Genomic DNA, 23,658 nt, shown 5'->3' with positions numbered 1-23,658 from the left:
GGGAACCCCAAAGCAGCAGTGGAGGATCGGGACCAGTTTCCCCACCAGAGCGTAGTGGGGGGGAAGAGTCACATGTGTCAGGGCCAGCGTCTCCTCCGGAGGGGAGGGAGAGTAAGTCAGGGCTGACCACGCCTCCATCGGAGAGTGGGGGAATGGAGGGGAGGTCAGTTGCAGCTAGCCCACCAGAAGGGGGAAGCAGTGACAGCAGCAGTGAAACGGTTAGGAGGAAGACTGCTGGCTGGGCGCGCGCGCCAAGTTCAAATGTACAGGCGCGCGGGACAGCAGGAGACCCGGATGGGGAACCAGCTCCTAAAGCCCGCCGGAGGGAGGGAGAAGGCTCAGGGGAATCAGCGTCAGAAGAGGCTAGGAAGGGCGAGACCCCGGCGGGCAGGCGGACCCAGAGGAGGAAGGAGCAGCGGAAAAGGTGGAGCAAGGCGAGGGTCTTAAATTGGTGTACAGGGGGAGGAGATTCAGAAGGGTCATCAGCGGTCTGACAGTTGAGACGTGGGGCTGCGCGCTGCGGCTCTGGAAGTGAAACTGAACTTCAATAAAGACTTTTGTATTTAACAAGAAATCAGCGTTGGTCCTTTGTGAGCTGGGACCTTGGGCAGCCTTGACAATATGGAACTTAAAAAAAAAAATTAATCATTTCCCAGCTTTCCCCTCACCTGCCTCTGAGCTGTGACCTCCCTCAAACCCCTGCTGTAACTCTAAACTGTCTTCCTCTTCTCTGGAAGGGTCAGACTGGGGGGGGGCATTCTCCACTGGGGTGTTCTCCCTGTTTGGGCAGATGATGCCGTTTTCCTCAACCAGCCAGTCCCTGACGTCCCTGGGAGCAGAACTGCCTGAACTGCACTTTGGAGCTCAAAGTGTCCTCCTCAATATTGGCCCATATTTCCGTAGAAAACAAATAGTAAATGATGGTAATAACCTCCTCCCATATTTCTGCAAATAAGAAATCGTAGATGATGATGATAATGATAGGGGACTCACATGGCAGGACCCGTCCGCCACCAGGGTGTGGCTGAGCAGCTCAGCTTGGCCTGGGTGGGTGCCGGCGACGTAGATGAAGTACCCTGCGAGAGAGGAGCACGAAAGAGGGAGCTGAGGCACGGCTAGCGAGATGCCACCCCAAGATCAAGATTTATTCGTCACTGTGACCCCAACATAAAAGTTTGCAAAGCTCTGTTATACACTCACACAATCTATAAATATATGTATAGCTCAGTTGGTAGAGTACAACAACAACAACAATAATAATAATATATTTATACCCTGCCCATCTGGCTGGGTTTCTCCTCTTAATCTTGGGGTCGTGGATTCAAGCCCCAATTTGGGCAGAAGATTCCTGCCTAGATGACCCAAGGTGTCCCTTCCAACTCTGCAATTCTAGAATTCTGTGATTCTATGTCATCTATAAAAACACATGCATTGTATATAGATATTCATTTTATATCTCTATCTATATACGCACACACATGCACATATCAATTATATTTATAGTGTATATACATGTATATACACACACACATACATATACACATTTTATTTATTTATTTATTTATATGTTGTCAGAGCTGCCCAAGGTCCCAGCTCACAAAGGACCAACGCTGCTTCGCAGTGGCGTAGCGTGGGGGGTGCAGGGGGGGCGGGCCGCACCGGGCGCAAAATCTGGGGTTAGGGCAAATCCATGGGTTAGGGGGCGCAAATCCACGGGTTAGGGGGCGCAAATTACTTGCCTTGCCCCGGGTGCTGACAACCCACGCTACGCCACTGCTGCTTCGTTGTTAAGTACAAAAGTCTTTATTGAAGTTCAGTTTCACTTCCAGAGCCGCAGTGCGCAGCTCTACGTCTCAACTGTCAGACCGCTGATGCTCCGTCTGAGTCTCCTCCCCCCTGACACCAATTTAAGACTCTAGCCTTACTCCACCTCTTCCTCAGTTCCTTCCGCCTCTGGTTCCGCCTGGCCGTTGGGGTCTCGCCCTTTCTAGACTCTTCTGACGCTAAGTCCCCTGAGCCTTCCCCCTCCCTCCGGCGGGCTTTAGGAGCTGGTTCCCCATCCGGGTCTCCTGCTGTTCCCCGCGCCTGTACATTTGAACTTGGCGCGCGCGCCCAGCCGGTAACTTTTCTCCTGACCGTTTCACTGCTGCTGCTGTCACTGCTTCCCCCTCTGGGGGGGCTAGCTGCAACTGACCTCCCCTCCGTTGGAGGCGTGGTCAGCCCTGACTCACTCTCTCTCCCCGCTGAAGGAGACGCTGGCCCTGACACATGTGACTCTTCCCCCCCCACTACGCTCTGGTGGGGAAACTGGTCCCGATCCCCCACTGCTGCTTTGGGGTTCCCCTCTGGCTCCTTGTTTCTGGTGCGTCCCCCCTGGGACCCCCCTTGCCCTGACCATCGGCGCCCCCTTCTGGGAATCTTCTGATTCGCTGGAGAAGCTCATGGAATCTCTCGGGCCACTGTCATACTCCCCTACGCTGCCCTCGGATTCTTCCCCTTCGCTCTCCATTTCCTCTCTCCCCAGTGCTCCTGCTCCTGAGTCCCTGACATATGTATACAAACACATATACACAGGCAAATACATATTTCATTTACATATATATACATGCACGCGTGCACACCCGCACCCATTTTATTTATATATATACACATATATGCCTATAGTTATGGAACTCAGCTATTTATTATGTGTATCTCTGTCTAGAAATTATCTCTACATTTATATGATCTATACCTATGTCAATATCATGCCTACAAACACATGTAGAAACGAGCTCAGAAAGGTAGTTGTGAGATCCTGGAGGTGCCGAACTCAGCGCATGACCAGAGTTGGTAATACTTGATTCAAATTGTTTCTTTACGGAAAGGTTCAGCCTTGCTGGCATCCTCTACGTATTACCAACCAGCACCCACCTTCCAGCGTGTTGGTGGTGTGGTCACGGGTGGGGTAGGGTGAGGATGGCGGTGCCTGGGAGCTGCAATTCCTCACCCAGGAGAGGCTCTGGGAGGCGTCTGCTGTCCACCTGCACCAGCCCTCCTTGAAGGGGCGCAAGAAGAAGGCCTCTGGGGGAGAAAGGCAGGTGAGGGGGGTCCCAGGGGTGCCTTTTCGGCCGTTCCCCCCTTTCCGGCGGCACTAACGTCCCCCCAGCCCCGAATGCCCCCCGAACAGTCACCGTAACCCCGTTTATCTCCATCGTTGCCACAGTCTTTGGTGCCATTGCAAAGGTGGGCAGGGGCCATGCAGCTGCTTGGCAGGCACAGGCGCTTGTCTCGGGCGCAGCTCCGGGGACCTGGAAACATTTGGACAGTTAATGGGGAGCCTCCAAGCCCCAGGGCAGTCTATCTGGTCGGCCCGGTTTCGGGGAGGCGGAAAAGAAAGCCTTACTTTGGGGGCCACAGTTCCTGAACTGGGCGTCGTCCAGTGCCACGCTCGCCACCGAGGAGAAGATCACCTGTGGAGGGGGAGGCAGTGCTCCTGACATGCTCCAGAGAAGGAGCCAGCCGGGGGGGTGGGGCGAGGAGTGCAAGACCCACCTGGAAAGCGCCAAGGACTCTTCCAGTGTAGGCCAGCAGGGGGCACCAGGCGCCAGAGGACGAGGCGGGGCTTCGCCACCGGGGGACAACGTGGCTGCCGTGGCTCAGCTCCAATGTGAAGGTCCTGTTGAGTCCTGCAGGGGAAGGGCAGAGGGGTGAGGTACCTGGGGGTCATCTAGTCTGACCCCTGTGAGGATTGCGGATTGCCATCTGGTCTCAGCCGCTCTCATTTTTATCAGTCCCCAATGGGGGACGGGAAGTAAGGCATCAGTAAATGTCATGATAAGAATGATCAGGATGGTATTTCTTTACGCCAACCCTAGCAGGCGGGTCAGTGGTCTGGAAATCAATAAATAATAATTATCTGATACGATACATCCTGCAGTTTAGAAACGTAATATGTGATATTGATATGGAATTACAAGAACTGTGCCCGCGGCATTTCCTCCACACAAGGCAAAAGGCCGAGTATGTGGCTCTGCACCTGTTGGATTTCTGACCACCAGCGCCCCAAGCTTACCTGTCTTGGCCATGCTGTACCAGACGTGGAGCTCACAGGCTGAGGCCGCGTCGCTCAGGGTGGGGGAGTGGAGTCGGGCGGGGGCGGCAGGCAGCTTGGCTCACTGCTCCGAGATGCTCATGTACCAGCCTGAGGGGAGGTCAGGGGGCGCCAGTTCAAAGGGGTGCTCTAACCACTAAGCAATGCTTCCCCTCCCTTCAAATGAAGCATGTTTACCCTTGTCGGTGCCCCGCATGTGGTCAAAGGGGGGGTTGGCGCCACGCGCCCAGCCTCTGCTCTGGATGTCACGGGTACTCTACGTGCTGACATCCTCCTAGCCACAGGTGGTGCCTTCAAAGTCGCAGGCCAAGGCGGTGCCCGGTGGTGGCAGCCCATTCTGGTAGCCTGGAAGGAGAAGGAACGAGGCGCCCTGAGCAAGCTACAGTTCCCAGCATTCTGGGCACCAAGTGCTTTTAGGAGACCCCTGTTCCCCCCATGAGCTACAGTTCCCAGAGTGCCCTAGGAAGAGAAATGAGCTTGGGAACTGTAGTTCTTTCTGTCAAGGGAATCGCAACCCTCAATGCCCAGAGAAAGCAACCATTTCTAGGGTGCTTTGGGGGACATTGTGGGAACTGTAACTTGTTCAGTTTCCCAAGGAGACCCTCTCAGAGCTGTAACTCCCAGCGTTCCCTTGGAAAGGCTGTGCGGAATATTCTCCTCCCAGTTCTCAGGGTGCTTTGATCAAGATGAGTTAAATCACTCTCTGAGAGGGGAATCGAGTCACATCTCCCCAATTCCTTTGGCGGCGCCAAAACTTACTGCAATGGCTCTCGTCAGAGCAATCCCAGCAGTTGCAGGCGCTGGCGCCTGAGTTCCCATAGACGGCCCAGCTAGGAAATGGAGGCCCAGCTAGGGGGGTAAAGGGGGAAAGTGCCATTAAAAGGAGAGGAAGAGTGAGAGAGAAGGGGAGCATCCTAGAATGGGAGAGATGGTAGGTCCTCAAGGGTCATCTAGTCCAACCCGCTGGAAGGAAGCACAGAGCTATAGTTCCCAGGATTTTGGGAATTGAGAGAGGGAGGAGAGAGAGGGATGGGATTCGCAGCCCCCGTCTCCCTTTGCCCCCGGCTCACCCCAGCCCAGCAGGGCACCCCACAGCACCCACAGGCACGCCATCCTCCCAGCAGCACCCAGTAGGACAGATAAGCCCCCAACCTATCTGCACGCTGGCAGGGTGAGGCGGGCCAAAGGCCGGTGGGGCGGAGGCAGAAACCAGGACTTTGACCCCTGCACCCCAAAGAACACCGGGGGGGCCCGGAGCCCACCTCTTGGGGCAACCCTGGCCTCCCAGGAGCCTCTTCTGCTCTGGCGGAGCCTCCTGGGCCAGAGGCAGTCTACCTGGGCTGCTCCTGAGGGAGCTTGGAAGTAGTGATCAGGAAAACGCTGTGAGGAGGAGGAGAATAAGGAGAATGCTAATAATGAGGATAATCATTAATAATAATAATAAGGAAAAACCTTAATTATGAGGTTATTTTATATAAATATAATATAATATAATAACAACAACAACAACAACAACAACGAGAAACTAGGTCCCTTAGGCACTGTTGGGACTCCTCCCTGAGGGGATTTTTGGGGGGGGGCCTCCGGCCTTCCTTCTCTGCAGGGACCCCCCAAGAGGCTCCCACCTCAGGAGGGAGACCAGCGCCACCCAACGGCCAGGCTAGGCCCCACTGCCCTCAACCAACATGGCGGCGGTGGCGCGTCTTTGCCCTTCCCCCCCCCCTCCGGTCCGTTTCTCTCTTTCCAGTCACGTCCAAATGGCCCCCCCCCCCAGGACCTCCTCCCTCAACGCACGCGCACAGCAGCTTCAACAACAATAAAAATTTCGGCAGCAACAGGTCGGCGTTTTCGGCGTTTTTGGCCAATCACAGGTCGGGTTGTGGGCGGGGCCCGCCGCTTGGCGCTTTTTCTCCTCAGTGTTTCCCACGCCCTTTACGTGAAGGAAGTTTGTAAATATTGTCGTGTTTTTCATACTGTATTCTGTTGGGAGGCACCCACAGCGGGTGGGAAATAATAATAAATTATTATAATCATTGATTTTTATAATATTGTTGTTGTTGTTGTTGTTATTAGAAAAGGCTTAGGGAAGTTTGTAATTATTATGTTTTGTCCCGTTTTTAATATTCTGTTGGGAGGAGCCCACAGTGGCTGGGGAAGGATAATAAATTATGATTATCATTAGTTTTTAAATTATCATCATTATTATAATTGTTATTATAAAAGGGTTAGGGAAGTTTGTAGTATATAATGTATCGTTTTTTTAAATATTTTGTTGGTGGCTGGGAAATATTATTATCATTAAATGTTAAATTATTATTATTTTAATAAATCACACCCACACAAGTGGGACATGGCCTCTTCCCCCCTAAGCCTTAACAGTATAGTATTTTTATTTATTCAAATTGGGGCAGGCAAGAGTAACTGGCTGTGAGTTCAGATCTCCATTGCTTTCCCCCCACAGGCCACCTTTAATGTATTGAAAACTGTATCTGAAGAATGTATTGTTCAGATGAACCACTGCTTTAAGCAGTGGTTTTGTAATCAGGTAATTCCTCAATTCAGCCCTGAGTGCTCACTGGAAGGACAGATCCTGAAGCTGAGGCTCCAAGACTTTGGCCACCTCATGAGAAGAGAAGACTCCCTGGAAAAGACCCTGTACGTTTCTGAGTACGTTTCCAAGTATGTTTCTGAGCACAATTCAAAGTGTTGATGCTGACCTTTAAAGCCCTAAATGGCCTCGGTCCAGTAGACCTAAAGGAGCGTCTCCACCTCCATTGTTCTGTCCGGACACTGAGGTCCAGCTCCGAGGGCCTTCTGGCGGTTCCCTCCCTGCGAGAAGTGAGGTTACAGGGAACCAGGCAGAGGGCCTTCTAGGTAGTGGTGTCTACACTGGAATGCCCTTCCATCAGATGTCAAGGAAATCATCAACTATCTGACTTTTAGAAGACATCTGAAGGCAGCACTGTTAAGGGACGTTTTTAATGTTTGACGTTTTATCGTGTTTATAATACAGTGGTGCCTCGCAAGATGAAATTAATCCGTTCCGCGAGTCTCTTCGTCTTGCGGTTTTTTTGTCTTGCGAGGCATTCGTCTTGCGGGGCACCACTGTATTCTGTTGGGAGCTGCCCAGAGGGATTGGGGAAACCTAGCCACTTGGGCAGGGTATTATTATTATGGGACTGAAAGTGCATTGGTCGCACTGGTTGATGATCTCCGGCGGGCTAGGGACAAAGATGAGAGCTGTTTCCTAGTTCTGCTGGATCTCTCAGTGGCGTTTGATACCATCGACCATAACATCCTTCTGGACCGCCTTGAGGGGCTGAGAGCTGGGGGCACTGTCATACAGTGGTTTCGCTCCTTCCTCCTGGGCCGTGTTCAGAAAGTGGTGGTGGGGGATGAGTGTTCAGACATCTGGGTTCTCATTTGTGGGGTGCCTCAGGGTTCTGTCCTCTCCCCCATGCTTTTCAACATCTACATGCAGCCTCTGGGAAAGATCATCAGGGGGTTTGGGCTGGGTGTTCATCTGTATGCTGATGATATGCAGCTCTACCTCTCTTTCAAATCAGAACCAGTGAAGGCAGTGACGGTCCTGTGTGAGTGTCTGGAGGGTTAGGGGTTAGGGTTAGGGTTGGGTTAGGGGTTAGGGTTTAGGGTTTAGGGTTAGGGTTAGGGTTAGGGTTTTAGGGTTAGGGTTAGGGTTAGGGTTAGGGTTTTAGGGTTGGGGTTGGGTTAGGGTTAGGGGGTTAGGGTTAGGGGTTAGGGTTGGGTTAGGGTTAGGGGTTAGGGTTGGGGGGGTTGTTAGGTAAATCATATTGAAAAAGAGAAAAGTTTCCCCTCCCCCTTTCCAATCCGTTTCAACATACCATTCAAGGCACCCCAGGGTACCACGGTACACTGGTTCAAAACCACTTATCTAAGCACTCAGGAACAGAGGCGGAGGTAGCTGTCCCGGCACCCGGAACGGCAGACATGCTGTGCACCTGGAGGCGGGGCTAGCTGTCCGTGGGGGCAGGGCAAGCATCCCAGGGGGCGGGGCGGTGATGACCTGGGGTGAGCCGCACCCACTGCACCCCCTTCCTCCGCCAGTGCTCAGGGAAGAACCAGACAATTTCCCTGCTGCTGCTGCTCACAGGACATACGGGCCTTTGTCCTGGAGTCTGGCACAGGCTAGGAAAGGAGGAGTCATTAAGCGTGACAAGGGCCCTTTGACCCTCGCCTGGTGAAAGCAAACATGTTTTGCTTCGTGTCCTGGGCTCCAGGGCAAATGCCAGTGGGAGAGACCGGGATTTAGGTTTGAGCCACCCCAGAGCTGCGAACTGCAAAGCCCAAAGATTCAGTCTGGTTTAATCTTCCTCCTGAGTTTGCCAGCTGCTGCCCTCAGTGCCTTTGCAACCACTGCCTCTGGGCCTCAGCTCCACAGCAGCTAGAGTGGGACAAAGTCTTCCACCTGGGCCTGAGACCCTTGTGGGGCTATGGGAGAGCCGTGGCATTCTTAGTCATTTCATTGCCTTTCTATCCCATTGTATCTTTTTCTCCAGGGAGCTCAAGGTGGCACAAAGAGTTCTCCTCATTTAAACCCCACAAAAACCCTGTGAGGTACGTTAGGCTGAGAGGCAGTGACTGGCAAGCATCATAGCTAAGTGGAGATTCGAACCCTGCTCTCCCAGGTCCGACACTCTGTCCAGTACATCTCCCTCCCTCCTCTCTCTTGGTGTCCTTCCAACAGAGCCTCTCTGGCCTTGCTTGCCATGCAGCTATCAACCAGGGGCCTGTTCCCTCCTCCTGGTGAGCCAGGAGTGATGCAATCACCTGACTGTGCCCTCCAGGAGATAGAGGGGACAGCCCTGCCTCCCCACCCCTGCCCCCCATAAGCGAGGAATCTCTGCTCTGGACACAGAGCAATGAGCAGCTTGAATTTTAACTGCCTGGATTAATCATTACAGCAGAGGCCTGATAAGGCCGGCAAAAGCAGCATCCGGAGCTCTGAGCCTGTTCTTGGCCTTGAACCATGCGGGGCACCAAGAAATACCCTCATGTCATCGACACGCCAGACCAGGGCAAGTGGGAGGTAAGGACGGGAGCAGGAGCTGGGAGAGAAGGGCCAGCACTTCCCTGCGACAGGTGGACCTGCCCCCAAGGGCAGGGGGGCCAGTGGTCTGGCAGAATGGAGCTTGGTGAAAGGAAGCCTTGCTTCTGAGGGGTGGGGAGTGGGGATGGGTGCCTGCATTTCTTCGGAAGGAAGCTTCACTTGTCCGAGTGGCACCACCAGATAAGTAGAAAAGGGGGATGCACCCAGCGCTTGTCCCTAGAAGAAGGGTCCATGCATAGCTCTGTCACTGAGAACCTGCCAGCATGCAGAAGGCCCCACAAGTACACAAGAAGAGCCTGGCTGCAGGATCAGGCCAAGGAACCCCTATCTAGTCCAGCTTCCTGTTCTCACAGTGGCCAGGCAGACGCCCCCGGGAAGAAGCCCCCACAAGCAGGACTTGAGGGGCACCACAGCCCTCTCTGCCCACCTGCGATTTCCCAGCAGGACCTCCTGTTGCCACAGGTCCCAGGGCTGCAGAAGAGAAGGCAGCCTGAATCCCCCAGGGTTGTTGTTCGTTGAACGGAAAGATGCTGAAAGAGGGAGGGCGGGTGGGTGGGTGCTCTGTCGGAGTGGGGAGTGATGGCCTCTCTGGTTGGTATGAGTGCCTGAATCATAGAACCAGAGAACTGTAGAGTTGGTAGGCACCCCAAGGTCATCTAGCCTAACCCCCTGCAATGCAGGAATGACAGCGAAAGAATCCCTGCCAGAGGGCCACCCAGCCTCTGCTTAAAAACCTCCAAGGAAGGAGAGTCCACGGCTCTTATTGTCAGAAAGTTCTTCCTTAAACTTCAGAATCTCTTCCTTGCCCCTTGAGGAGCCCTCCAAGGATGGGATATTCTCCCCCGTGCACTGCAACATATCCTGGGAGGAGGTTTGATCCAGGACCTCAGTACATTTCCAAGCCTCTTTCTGAAACTCCTTGATAAGAGGCGCCCCATATCTGGACGCTGGATTACATGTCCCTTTGAGGCTGCACCCTTACAGCATTGATGTGTCTGATCATATTGTGTATGTCAGTCACAGTGAGTCATGGTGTTGGCAGATTAGCATCTAAATAAAAATAGAAATTTGTCATGGATTTGCATAGCGGCCCTGTGCACAGGTGCTCAATGGGACAAAGATTCTGGGACATGTGTCCCAGAACTTCAAAAGTCCTAGGTGGAAAGTCAGCAAAAATGTGCCATATGCCAAGGGAAAACCCACTGGAAAGTCTAGGCAGGCACAGCTTCTCTCAGGGTGGGTCTCAGCAGATCTCGGAGGGCGGCGCCTTGCAGCTATTCTGCAGTGCTTATTGACCCCCTTGCGTCTGCTCCCCACAGCTCCCTCCCTTCATGCCTTTTTCTCCCAGCTGGCAGGGTACGAGGCTGCCTTGCCCATCACAGAGAAGTCCAACCCCATCACCCGGGAGCTGGACAAGGCGGACGCTGCACAGATCGTCCAGCTGCTCAGAGACTGTGATGCAGAAATATTCCAGGAAGACGACGAAGCGCTGGTCAACTACAAGGTGACTCTGCCTCTCCCTGCCTACTTGCCCGGGGTGGGGGTGATCTGGAATGTGACCCTTCAACACTGTAGAATCATAGAATAGCAGAGCTGGAAGGGACCCTGTGGGTTTCCAGACAGGTGTTGATCATGATGAAGGTTTGCCAAATGTGTCTTCCTCTTAGCTCATTTCTACTCTTCACACTGAGTTTGTGCCTTTGGTAAAGGTTGTTCTCTAACTGGAGCGCTTGCAGGCCAGTGTTTCACAACTGTCGGTGTTTATACTACATTTTTAACGATTTGCCTTGAGGGCACCTTTAACCTCTTTTGTTGTCCACCGGTATTTCGCTTTCCATTCTTAAGTTGGGAAGAGAGTAGTTACTTTGGAAGATGATAATCAGGCATCCAAATGACATGACCACTCCAATGAAGTTTATGTTGGATGCATTACAGTAGTCCAATTGTGAAGTTACCAACACATGAATGACAGCTAAGCTATCTCTGACCAGAAAAGGATGTAGTTGGCACACCATCCTAAGCTAACATGAGGTGTCCCTTGCCACAGAGGTCACCTGAGCCTCCAGTAGCAGAGATGAAACTGGGAGCGCCCCCAGACTACAGACCCGCTCCTTCAGACGAGGCACAACCATGCCCTGAACTGGCGAACACCCCATCTTCTGCATCTGGGAACCACTCTCTCACATACACACACCCCAAGGTCTCTGTCTTACCAGCATTGCCTCAGTTTGTTGGCAACCATCCTGCCCACTGCTGCACCTGGGCACTGGTTTAGAATAGTCATAGCCCCTCCTGATTCAGATGCGATGGAGAAATAGCACTGAGTGCCACTGACACGCTTTTCTGTCTCCCCCAGAGGCTGTACAGCGAGTCAGTGCTGAAGACCATGGTGGACATAATTGCCAAAGTGCAAGAGGTGCTGAAGGTATGGCAGGAGGCAGTGGGTGTGGGTGGGTGTGGGTGGGTGTGGTGTTGTTGTCTGGATGTGTATAAATGCTAGGAGAGGATATAATAATTAGATATTATCTTTCCTTCATCATGTTTGTGAGTTCAACAGAGTGCATCCCTTTGCAGCTTAAAAGGAAAGCTTAAATAGGCTAGTTTTAGCCTTTTCGTTTAAGTAATCCAGGATGCTTTAAGGCAGACTGGATTCTCCTGGGATTTCCCCCTTTTCTCCCCCTTAAAATATTTGCTGTAGAGTAACAGATGCAGTAGCTTTTTTCAGGCAGGCTTAAAATGGTAATTCAAACACATAATTAAGTCTAGCTTAAATGTAGTTTCTTCACATTTAGCTTCACAGCTAAAATGTAGGCGTTTCTTCACATTGGCGGCAGAGTGGAAAGACTGAGATACAAAAAAATGCTTGATTACCTTCCCAAGGTGAGGGGAAGTGACCTGGCAGGGCAGCTTACTATACAGCATTAACCCTTTCATGCAATAGATGTTGGTTATACTGTATGAGGTTAGTTATCCCACATGTCCAGCTACAACCACCGTTTCCGCTGGGTGGAGGGCCAAACTATGGTGGAGGCCAGGTATTCAGTTGCTTATGAGGAGTGGGGTAGAGGGCCCTTGGCAGCTGGACCAGGATCAGCTGAGTGGGTGGACACCCAGCCTATTTGTCTCTTCCTTCTTTCCTCAGGAACCAGACAACACGCTCATTGTGCTGAGTGGAGGGGGAGCCTCTGGCCGGATGGGCTTCCTCATGGCGGTGAGTGCCTCCTGCCTCACCCTCCTCTTCCTTCTGCTCCCCCCTTTCTCTCAAGCCCCCCCCCCCATGCCTGGAGATAAGGGCTGTGCAGCTAATGAAGAGGGCCTGCTGATGCAGGGAGGGCTGCTGCCATCCGTGGGGCATCCCTGGGGCTTGCCCCCTTGCCCCTGGGAGTCAGCGCTGGAGGGTTTACCACTGAGCCTGGCTCAGGGCTGCACCGGGAGGGGGCACCTGCCTGGGATGCTACAAAGGGACTGCATTGCTAGCAAGGGCAGGCTTTGCACTGTGGCCTTTGGGGTAGTCCCTCAGAGCTGGGGGGGCACAGATCACCCTACACCTCCCTGACTGTCTTTGTGTCTGTTTTTCCTAGGTATCCTTTAACATACTCCTGAAGGGGTTGGGGCAGCTGCCCCAGTACACGTATATAATTGCTGGGGGGGACAGGTAAGGACACAGGATGAGCAGGTGGGTTGTAAAAAAAGCCATCTGGGACTGTAGGCTACTATACCGGTGTGGCGGGTGTCTGGGACATGTGGGGGACAAATGCATGTGGAAACGTTTCGGGTGCAGACCTGAGTTTGGAGAAGAGAGTCTTCTGCATGTGTGCATTTGTGTGGTGCTGGTGGTAACTGGAGCTCTAGGCTGCAGAGTTTCATGTTCGAGGGTTCAGAGTTTTGGGTGGATTTGGAGGGCAGGGTGGGCTATTATTTATCCTTCCTCTTACTCACTTGTGTGAGTTTGACATCTAGTTAGCAGCATGTAAAATGACCATCCTCATACTCTCCAACATGTCCAAGCAGAAAACTAGAGTGCACTTATTTCAGGGCCAAGATCTCGCTTGAAAGCATGGTCCCCCAAAATCAGATGCCCTGATTAAATTGGGACAGTTGAAGGGTCTGCATCCCTTTGCAGCATAAGATGTGGAAACTTCTAGGACAAGGTGGCTTAACCTTGTTACAGAAAGTTTCAGACCTGATCCCAGCAGAAGCAGCAGTGAAAACAAGAGAGGGAGAATCTGACATTATAAAAATATGGTTGAGATAAAAAAATGGAGTCTAGACTAAGCATCCTTTCTCTTCAGCTCCATGGTGAAAAAGAGACTGAGGAGGGAGGAAGTGGTAAGGAATATTTTCATTTGTTACTTTTCCTACCAAGGGGAAGCAGGGGATATGACCTCACAGAGTGTCCTCTTTAGCAATTTATAGGGGATCTTCAGGTGTCTTAACCCTTTGCTTATCCAGATCTCATTTTGGCTGCAAATTTAGTTCCCACACAGACAAGTGCATTTTTTATGCCTCTTCTCACAGGTCTCTTGTAGCATCCCTGGAGGGCCCTGAGGACAGTGCGCTGCTGGGGATTGAGGACCTAAAGAAGGTGCGGCTGCTGGTGTGTGTGTGTGTGGAGAGACCCTTGTCTACCAGCACCCTCGGCTCTGAGTACCCACCTGCTCCCAGAGCTGCTGTTGCAAAGGAGCAAGCACCAGCTACAGATTCTTCTGATGGAGAGCAGCTCCACCAGGGCCATCTAAAGGCCTTGGTTTCCCTTGCCTTGCTGGCAGGAAGAGAGCCCACAGGTGCTCTGGGCAGGAGAGCTGATGGGTGCCTTTGGTCCTGGGTGGGCTGGGGGGCTAGGGGCAGCAGCAGCATAACAGTGACAACTGAGCTCCCTTTTCTCTCTCCTCCTCCTCCTCCTCCTCCAGGTCTGTGAAGGGAAAAAGAAGGTCATTTTCTTTGGGATTTCATGTGGTTTGTCTGTGAGTATTTCATGCAGGACAGGAGTGGAGGGAGGGACTGGAGGGAGGGACTGGAGGGAGGGACCCTCCCAGTTCCTGTAGGAGACAAAGGGATATCTCTGTTCCAGATGGGCAGGGGAGCAGAAGACGAGAGGGATGTTGCACCCCACCCCAGCCAGAAGGTTTCACATGGAGGACCACAAAAGCCACCTCTGACAAACTCCCTCAATGTCAAGTCCTTAGGTGTGTCCAGTGGATGTTTCTGCTGGCAATGGAGAAGGGCCACTGGAGCTCAGTGGTTGGAGTATCTGATTTAGGGCAGAAACTCACAAGTTTGATCCCCCATCTCCAAGTGGCGCAGGAGGAGAGCTCTGCCTGAAACCCTGGAGAGCTGTTGCCAGTCAGTGAGGCAACATGTAGTTAACTATGGAACCTGCTGCTGCAGGAGGCCGTCATGGCCACTGACTTGCATGTATTTGAGAAGAGGCGAGAAATACATGAGGGGTAGAGGGCTAGCAATGGCTGCTAGTCACAACGGCTACTAGTCACGATGACTCTGCTCTGCCTCCACGATTGGAAACAGCAATGCTTCAGAATACCAGTGGCTGGAAATCACGGGAGGGGAGAGTAGATCATGTCCTCGACTCTTACTTGCGGGTTTCCCTTTGGGGCAGCTGGTTGGCCACTGTGAGAACAGGATGCTGGACGAGGTGGGCTTCCTTTGGCTTGATGCAACAGGCTCTTCTTATGCTGTTGCACTGAGTTTTGTACATTGGTGCCAGGCCTGGAAGAGGAAATATGGGTCCGGGAGACGGAAGTAACCTTTCCCAAGCCAGGGGGCCCCTTGGAGCTTGGCCTTGGAGGAACATGGCCTTTGGAGCAGAGGCTGCCTGCCTGTGCCTGCAACTAAGGCATGGCCACTGTGGCTGGTGTCGCCTTACATGGGCTCTGCTTGCTTGCAACAGGCTCCCTACGTGGCTGGGCAGCTGGACTTCTGCATGAACAACTTGGACATCTATGTCCCAGTTCTGGTGGGATTCAACCCAGTCACCATGGCCAGGTAAGGGGGGGGGCAGGGGGCAGGTCCGGAAGAGCTGCAGGGTGAGCTGCCAAACACTTTGCCCAGTCTGGCCAACCCTGTTCAGAGCATCTCCTGTGCCAGAGGACAGAGGCATCTCAAGCTTGGGAGGCGCTTGGCTGGGGGAGAAGAAGGCAGATAATGGAGATAGGCTGAGGATTAAATGTGTAACTTTAAATTTAAATCACCAATCCCACATGTGGTGGGGAAATATGAGAGCAAACAGGCTGTGAAGCCCTTTTAGTAGAGTAAAAAACACACAGCCACTTTTGCAGCTTACTGGAATCTAGGAATTAGGCAATTACACCTCTTATCCCAGTTTATTTGTAGTCTGCTGACTTTCCCCCCTCCGTGCCCTTTGTTAAGAATGAACCACACATTTTAGTAAGATAATCAAGAAATCCCCAGCTAAAGTAGAATGAGTATGGAGTGGTATGCAACCTTCTTTCTGCTTCAGAGGTTGGGCTTTGAAAAATGTTCATCTGCATTAACAGTAATCTATAATGAACATTCTAAGTTCTTCCTGTGGCAAGCAAGAGGAGGTCCATGTGGGGCTCTGGGGAGGGTGACCTTGTGGAGGTGAAGAAAGCGATGAGGTGGCCTGGACAGCGTCAGAATCCAGCGGAGCGGGGGGAACTGGGCAAGAGGCCCCTGCCTGCCCTCTCACACCCCACATCTCCCTACAGGACAGACAAGATCGAGGGCTTCCACTCCACCTTCCGGCAAGTGGCCGAGAGGATGGAGAAGCTGCAGGAAACCCACCAGGCCTTCATCCTCAATCCTGCCGTGGGGGTGAGTGCTGGGGAGTGGGGGGGGGGCCTTCCCTGTGCTTCCCTCATCAGACCTACCATCCCTGCGCATCCATAGCACATATAGGCATTGGTGGGGCCGAGGGTGGTCCACTGGAGAGAGCAGCCCACAGATAGGGAGCAGGGGCTGTCACCTCTAACCGAGCCCATTCTCAGGGTGTCACCTGCTGCACCTCCCTCAGGTGAAGCACCCTTGGATGGTTATGGTTCTTCAAAAGGCTTTGGTGCCATCAGTCAGTGAGGAAAGGGTGTGCCAAGCCAAACAGAGCCCCTCCTGCAGGCAGGAACCTGTTCTAGAGTAGAACCTGCCCCCCTGTGCACCCCATTCCCTGCCCTCCCCAGCACTCACATATATGGAAAAAATGGAATTCAATAAGCATGTTTACCTGAAATCTACTTCCTTCAAGTTCTATCTTTCAGGGCAATTTGTTTCGTCATCAGCCCTTCAGGGGGGGGTGGGGGAGAGAGAGAGTGTGCTCACTTGGGCTCCACATGTCTCTCGTAACAAGGGCTGCTGGCTGTGGGCATCAGGGTATGCTTTAGTTGTGCTCCAGTATAAGGGCTTGTTCCCAGGAAGGCCTGCGATGGGCTAGTGCAGGCAGGCAGGATTGCCAGCCCAGTCCATGGGGCCCTGATCTCTGGCACATCCTGGCAGCTGCCATGGGGCATTGGGAAAGTCTCCTCTAAGGACCAGGCAGGGACCGGTCTCAGCCCACTGTGCTCTTTCAGCCTGAAGGGCTCACTGGCTCATCCCGCATGAAGGGCGGCAGCGCCACCAAGATCCTTCTGGAAACTCTGCTCCTGACTGCACACAAGACAGTCTCCAAGGACAGCGAGATCTCAGAGAAGTGAGTTATGGAGCAGAAGCCAAGCAGGGCAGCCTCTGGGGGCTCCTCCATGGGGTGGGGAGAGGAGCCTCTCTTAGCTCCCAGTCCCTCTCCTGGCAGCTGACCAGCAGCACAAAGCCCAGCAGAGTTCTCTCTGAATCCTCTCTGCAGGTGTCTTCTGGAAATCCTCCGCACCTATGAACGGGCCCACAAAGTCACCTATGGTCAGAGCAAGAAGATCGCTGCCCTTGTGAAGCAAGCAGGGACCAGGTGAGCCTCAGGTGGGCAGGAATTTCTTCACAGCAACCAGAATTTATCTTCCTTGAACCTCAGCTCCTGTGGGCTTTGGCCTGTCAAAAACTCTCTGCCCCCCAGCACAATCTCTGCCTCTCTCCGCCACAGCCTACAGAAGAAGGCTTATGTCTACCTGGTCGGCTGGCACACCCTGGGCATCATCGCCATCATGGATGGGGCCGAGTGCATCCCCACCTTTGGGGCAGGTAAGCCCTACCAGGCAAGGAGGGTGAATTCAGTCTGGGCAGAGAGTGGTTCTGTAAATGTGGGACCCACCGCCACCAGAATGTCCCCATTCACCAGGCCCAGGAAATGTCATGTGCTGGAAGAGGGGCTGGAGGAGGCTGCAGGCGATTGGCAGGAGGTCCCAGTGCGTGTGCATGAGTGTGTGTGAGAGAGAGACTGAGAGAGGGTGGGGGTTCCTTCTTATGCAGACACATGAACTCTCTTTTCTGCTTCTCCCTTCATGGCACAGACATCAACGATGTCCGGGGCTTCCTCATTGGGGACCGCAGCGAAATGTTCAACAGAGAGGCTGATCTGATTGCACAGGCGAGTGGTCAGAGGAGGAGGTTGTTTGGACACCTGCTAGGCTGGGGTCTTCTCCTTCTTCACCTCCTCCTCCACCTCCTTCCCCACTTCCTTCTCCTCTTTTCGGGGCTTCTACAGAAAGGGGACACCAAACCCAAATGCACAGGCCCAACCCCGAAAGCAAGAGGAGCTGCGCCCTCCAAGGGTCACCCCCTTCTCCAAGGCCCCCCTCACATGGGAGTTGGGCACACAGACCAAGCAGTGCCAGGACATCCAAGGCAACAGCCAGTTCATCTCATTTCTGGTAGATCAGGGCCAACCTATAACTCAAGACCCCCTACATGCCCCCCCCAAAGCCAGGCGTGGACAGCTGCTTCTTTCTGTTTTTCTCATGCAGGGCCCCAAGTTTGCTTTCTCTGAAGAAGATTTTGTGAAAACAATCCTCCCATCACTGACGGAGCTGGATACCGTCCTCTTCCTTTTCACAGTGGATGGTGAGAGACGGGGGGGTGAGGCTGGGGGGGTAGAAGGGCCTCTTGGGAGATGCAGGAGAAAGGAAAGGCATCTCCACATGGTTAGACTACAGAAGCAGAGATGGCCACCAACTTGGCTGCCGTCAAGAGGGGGAAGTTGTTGTTGTTGTTTTATACTCTGAAGAAAATTCATGGAGGACACAAGGCTGGGTTCTGCCTGCACTGTCAGACCAGTTCCTGGGCCCCAAGTGAAGAGGGGGCTGGCTGCTGCTGCTGCATTCAGATCCTGCTTGTGGGCTTCCTTTTGGTTGGCCACTGTGAGACCAGGATGCTCCACTAGATGGGCCTCCTTTGGCCGGATCCAGCTGCAGGGCCCTTTGGATGTTCTAGGGAGCCATGAGGTGGGAGGATGAGGGAGTCTGCAGCTCAGCAAGCACAGAAGGGATGGCAGAAAGGGGGCTGCTGGAGCCAGCACTCTGAGGGCTCCTGACCTCCTACCCTTTTTGCCTGGTTCAGAGAGGGGGCTGCAGCTCAGCGGCAGAGCAGGAGGAGGCTCTGAGGTCCAGCCACCAGCATCTCTAGGTGAAAAGAATCACAATTTGCAAGGAACATGAGAAGAGCCTGGCCATAGTGGTTGGATCAGGTTATGGATGGCATGGGGAGGATACATTAATTACAATTGCCAGTCTTCCATGTGTATGGGTTACACAGAGAACCCCATCCTTGGCAGCAAAATGCAGAAGCTTGAAACTAGGCTGCAAAGCATTATATTTTCTGAGCAAATCCAGCTGCTTGATATTTTGTTCTGTTTTCTTATATTTTGTTGGAAGCCATTCAGAGTGGAAGGGGCAACCCAGTCAGGTGGGTGGGGTAGAAAAAATATATCATTATTACTACTACTACTACTACTTACGAAGGTTAGCTGGCTTAACCCCTCTTAACAAAGAATCCGGCAACAACTTATAAAGTAAGTAAAATTAGTGTTTACTTACTTAGCAGTCTTGCATTGGATCACAGCAAAGGCAGCAGTAAAACTATGCAGGTAAAATACTTAAGGGTTTCAAAATATATAGCTGATTACAAAATTGGATTGTGCAGTCAGGGAGATTGCCAACATCCGTCTGCCTTGAAGACATGGTGAAGAAGTGAGAGAGAGAAGCGACAGGAAACAGAGGAAATGACATCACACAGAGCTCTCTCTCTCCACCTTTTACATTTCTATGGTCCAAATCTGCCTGTCTAGCAATTTACAGCCCTGTGGTTAATAGCCCCTAGACTTCTTAACTGTTAAATTTTGAATGCTAATCTCCTACACATAGGGGGCCACCCTGTCCCCCAGAGCCCCTGGAGACAATCCTGGGCTGCCTGGACCAGTGGCTGGCTCCACATCAGACAGCCCCACCTGTGAGTCAAAGGCACTTGGATCGGCTCCTCTCCCTCCTTTCCGGAAAGGGAAACAGCTGGTGGGAGAGTGAGCACCCTAAATCCTCTTGTGCTGCCTTCCTTTGCCACCAACACCCCTCTCTCCTCTCTTGACTGCAGACAACCTTGATGAAGTGGAGAAGTTGGTGGTTCAGGTGAAGGAGAGGACCTCCAACGTGCAAGCCCTTTCTCATGCCACAGTCGGGCAATACCTGCCGGTAGGTGCTGTCTGCAAGGTGGGCATGTTTGCAGGCCCTTAATACCTGATGACTGATGGCTATCATCCATGGTCCACTGCCCTGGAGGGGCAGAATCACACATGCAAGAGGGCTCTGCCACACCCATTGAGCAAGCCCCTTTCAGATCTTGACCTTTTGGCTGACTGTTCCCCCTCTCTCCCTGCTTTGCCCCCTGCCCCCGCCAGGCCTCGCTCAAGAAGCTCTTCCCCTCCATCATCAGCATCATGTGGCCCATCCTGTTCCTGGAGTATGAAGGCAAGTTCATCCAGGTGAGGAAGGGGCAGGGAGCCACTGACAAGGAGGAGGGGGAGAGTTGCTTTGTGTCCAGGCTGGAGCCCCCCTGGCCTGGCCCTTCTCTGCCCACCCTCCACTTGCCCATTCAGCCCATCCCCCGTCCCTTTGCAGAGGTTCCAAAGGGAGCTCAGCACCAAGTGGATCCTGAACACAGTCAGCACCGGGGCTCACGTGCTGAAGGGCAAGATCCTGCGCAATTACATGGTGGACCTGCGAGTGAGCAACTCCAAGCTCTTCTGGAGGGCAGTCAGCATCCTGCAGGTACTGGGGGCAGGGGTATCCCAGAAGGCTCCCCTGCAGGGCCATGGAGCTAGTCGATGGGTGTCCACTTCCCAGGGTGAGGGCTGGCCAGCAGAGTGCCAGCAGAGTCTTGCTTTGGCAACAGCAGTGCCTGGTGCAGGGTCAGGCCAGCCGAGGTCTTCCGCTCAGTCCAGCTCCCTCCTTCTTCCAATTTCTAACACAGGGGAGGGGGCCTCTGAGACCCTGCCTGTCTCCCAGATTTGCTTGTACTGTATCTCAATCATCCACTAAGATGCGTTGGGAAGCAATGGCGGGCTTTATCCTTGTGATCCTCACAACAACCATCTTAGGGAGGCTACTCATGGAAAGACAGTGCCTGGTCCAAGGACGCCCATGAGCACCGTCAGGGCAACATGGTGACATGAACCTGAGTGAAGTTTGCTCACATCACAGGGGCTCTGTGGGGCCACCACCTTGCGGGAAAAAGCAGAGCTCAAGTCCCCACACTCAGGAGGGACCTGTGCCCTTTGCCACCCCCTGGCAACCCCACCCAACTTCCCTCTCTCCCTCCAGAGGTTCTCGGGCCAGCCGCATGCCAAGTGCCTGGAAGGTCTCCTGCAAGCCATCTATGACCCTGAGCCGCTCTCTGAGGATCTCCGCACAGCTCCAGTCTCCAAGCACATTGCCGTAGCAACAGACAAGAGCAAGGTAGGCAGGTGTTCTCTCCCTCCCCCCCCCGCACCTGCCCATCCCACTTCTCCATCTGGTCATCCCACACTTGTGCCATGACACAGGAGGTACAAGTCACACCAATCACACTTCTTATTGCTGTTTATTTGTGGTCTACTGACCTTTCCATTCTCTGTCCCCATTGCTAAGAATGAACAAAAAGATTTTACTTACATTCAATACAGACAGCAAATAAATCAAAGTGGTATGCAGGTAAAAATACTTCTTAGTTGCAAAATGCAAATTTAGTTTCCAAAATGGAGTATGGGATCCCAGAAGAGCCCATATATGTGCATCTGCTCACATTGCTGGCTTGAAAGGAAAAGAAACTGGGGAAAGGAGGAAGAAAAGATTAAGATGCCCAAACCAATGGCTTCAAGTTACAAAAAAGGAGAGTTTGATTAAACATCAGGGAAAACATTCTGACGGTGAGAGGTGTTTGACAGTGGAACCGTCTCCCTCGGAAGCTGGTGAACTGTCCTTCCTTTGAGGTTTTAAAGCAGAGGTTGGATGGCTGTCATGGGTGCTCTAGCTGAGATTCTTGCATTGCAAGGGGTTGGACTAGATGGCCCTTGGGGGCCCTTCCAACACTTTGGTTCTAATAATAATAATAATAATAATTTATTATTTGTACCCCGCCCATCTGGTTGGGTTTCCCCAGCCACTCTGGGCGGCTTCCATAGAAACCAAAAATACACTAAAATATAACAGATTAAAAACTTCCCTGAACAGGGCTGCCTAAGATCTTTTGTCCTACTTCCTGCCACAGGAAATGCAGGAATACAGGAACTCTGTATTCCTTAACCCTTTCATATGCTTATTAACAAACATAATGGTCAGTTTGACTGCAGATTTCCCCACATCTCTTCCATTTGCCCAGGTTGTACCCACAGCCCTGCTCTGCCTCCTGCGTAGCTGCTCGGTGCCAGAGGCCCGCGCCCGCCTGGATGCTGCTCCCTCCCTCCGAGCCGCCCTTGACACTGCGCTGAATGCTCCTGGAAGGAAGCGGGGGGCTGACAAGTCAGAACCTGATGAGCAGAGCACATAGGGGGGGAACACTTCTTCCAAGGGGTCCCACAGCCTCAAGCCCCAGACGGTCTTCCAAGCAGAGGCACTCAGCCTCGTGTGACACTGCCCTGCTGGTGCTGGCCTGTCTTCTCCCAGTGGGGAAAGGGGGTGGAGGGAAGGGATGAGGAGGGATCTGGGATGAGAGCTACTGTAAGTGAGGCCAGGACAAGGATCCTGCTGTGCCAGGAAACAGGTTCTTCTTCCCTTTGGGAGACGGATCTGTGCCTCTGGGGAATGCCCTTCTTTGCCCCCTGGCAGGGTGGGCCTTGCCCCCAAACGACTCCCTTGTCTCAGGAGCTGCCCTGCCATGCCCTGTCCTGCCCTTCCCCTCCATGCACCCCCGGCATTGGGCTCCCATGCTAAAGTGGGTGTCAGCCTTTCCTGCCAGCCCCTCCGATCTGTGCTTTCTCATTGCCAGCTCACATCCCTGGCACTGCCACCTGTGCCCTCTTCTGCAAGGCTGGCTGCCTGGTGGACCATGGCGTGCTACTAAGGAGACAGGAAGGGCTTCAGATTCCCAGCCTGCCCTTCCACAGCCACCAGCACCCAGCTAGGCAGCGCAGACTGGGCGCCATCCACCTGCAGACTGAGCCCAAGCCAGGTGGGTCTTAGAGAGGCCTTCTCCAAGTCTCATGAAATGTCCTGGGGGACCTTGCAAGGCTCGCAGCAAATCGTCTGTGGTGCCTGTAGTCAGTATATGCTGGCAGTGTCATTGTGTGGCCTGGTGGGATGAGGTGAGCATGGCAGGTGGGTTGGAGGTAAAGGGACCTGGGTCCACCCTGCCCCTTGGAGCCCCTGCCCCTTTCTCTGTCTCAGTGCATGAGGTTGGCACAGCTCATTTCCTTCCTTTCTGCCCTGGAGCCTGAGGTTGACTGTGTCGCTCCTCCTGTCTTTGACGGGGAACCAGCTGGCGAGTTCTGGGCTCCTCTCTTTTTGTAATAAAAGATGTGTCTGTGCACTGGGTGTCCTGTTCTTGCTCAGTTTGGGGTGGGTGACTGGAGTGCTCAGGTTCTAGAAAAACATCCTGAAACACCCGCAAGGATCAGACTGTAACCTCTCTCCCCAAATACACACAGCGTGCACACCATGAACTCTGAGGGCTCCACGTGGCAAAGGAATGCTTTCATAAGGCCTAGCTTGACCTCCCACTTGGATGGAGCATGTGCCCTGGGATGGCGTCACGGGTGGCCTTGACCACACCCCACCCCAGCCAGTATCCCTCTTCGGCTGGCCTGGAAAAGTGACCCTTGCTCCTGTGCATATGTACACAAAGGGTACATGTGGCTGCTGGGTGCACTTTTGCTGTTCAGGAAAGGGAGAGGGTGGAAGCTGTGGACTTGAGCTCCTATCAACAGGAAGTCAGCCATCCACCCACCCACATCTGATCATTTAGAATCATCAGAGGTGGTTCCTGCTGAGACAATGGCTGGTTTGAGGTTTTGAGAAGAAAGACACAGGGCTGCTTGATGGAGCCCCAAAAGAAACTGGGAGCCAATTACACAGATTGAAAGTTGGCATGTGATTTGTCC

The 23,658-nt window shown here is 53.0% G+C and overlaps 2 protein-coding genes across 3 annotated transcripts; one reads left to right on the top strand and one right to left on the bottom strand.

Moving 5' to 3' along the window:
• Positions 1–942: 942 nt before the first annotated feature.
• On the bottom strand, positions 943–4,529 carry LOC310759302 (uncharacterized protein). Its single transcript, XM_083606275.1, has 5 exons — positions 4,271–4,529; positions 4,055–4,183; positions 3,535–3,668; positions 3,174–3,290; positions 943–1,076 (listed from the first exon to the last, which is right to left on the bottom strand). Exons 2-5 carry the CDS (start codon positions 4,065–4,067, stop codon positions 990–992), a joined length of 351 nt encoding a protein of 116 aa, XP_083462401.1. The 5' UTR covers positions 4,068–4,183; positions 4,271–4,529; the 3' UTR covers positions 943–989.
• A 4,493-nt stretch (positions 4,530–9,022) lies between these two features.
• GCKR (glucokinase regulator) lies at positions 9,023–23,087 on the top strand. Of its 2 annotated transcripts, XM_083606272.1 has the most exons (19): positions 9,023–9,161; positions 10,531–10,686; positions 11,539–11,607; positions 12,325–12,393; positions 12,764–12,837; positions 13,701–13,767; positions 14,093–14,146; positions 15,091–15,185; positions 15,890–15,995; positions 16,742–16,860; positions 17,011–17,109; positions 17,242–17,339; positions 17,609–17,685; positions 18,062–18,158; positions 19,680–19,777; positions 19,984–20,067; positions 20,204–20,353; positions 20,906–21,040; positions 21,942–23,087. In XM_083606272.1, the coding sequence occupies exons 1-19, from the start codon at positions 9,102–9,104 to the stop codon at positions 22,107–22,109; spliced, it is 1,875 nt and encodes a 624-aa protein (XP_083462398.1). In that variant the 5' UTR covers positions 9,023–9,101; the 3' UTR covers positions 22,110–23,087. The 2 variants fall into 2 exon arrangements, with proteins under 2 accessions (XP_083462398.1, XP_083462399.1); XM_083606273.1 differs by lacking the exon at positions 11,539–11,607 and having other exon boundaries at positions 9,037–9,161.
• Positions 23,088–23,658: the final 571 nt, after the last annotated feature.

The sequence above is a fragment of the Podarcis filfolensis genome (assembly GCF_964270895.1).
Source record: "Podarcis filfolensis genome assembly, chromosome: 3".
Lineage (NCBI taxonomy): Eukaryota > Metazoa > Chordata > Lepidosauria > Squamata > Lacertidae > Podarcis > Podarcis filfolensis.
This window is presented reverse-complemented; position numbering and strand designations above follow the sequence as displayed.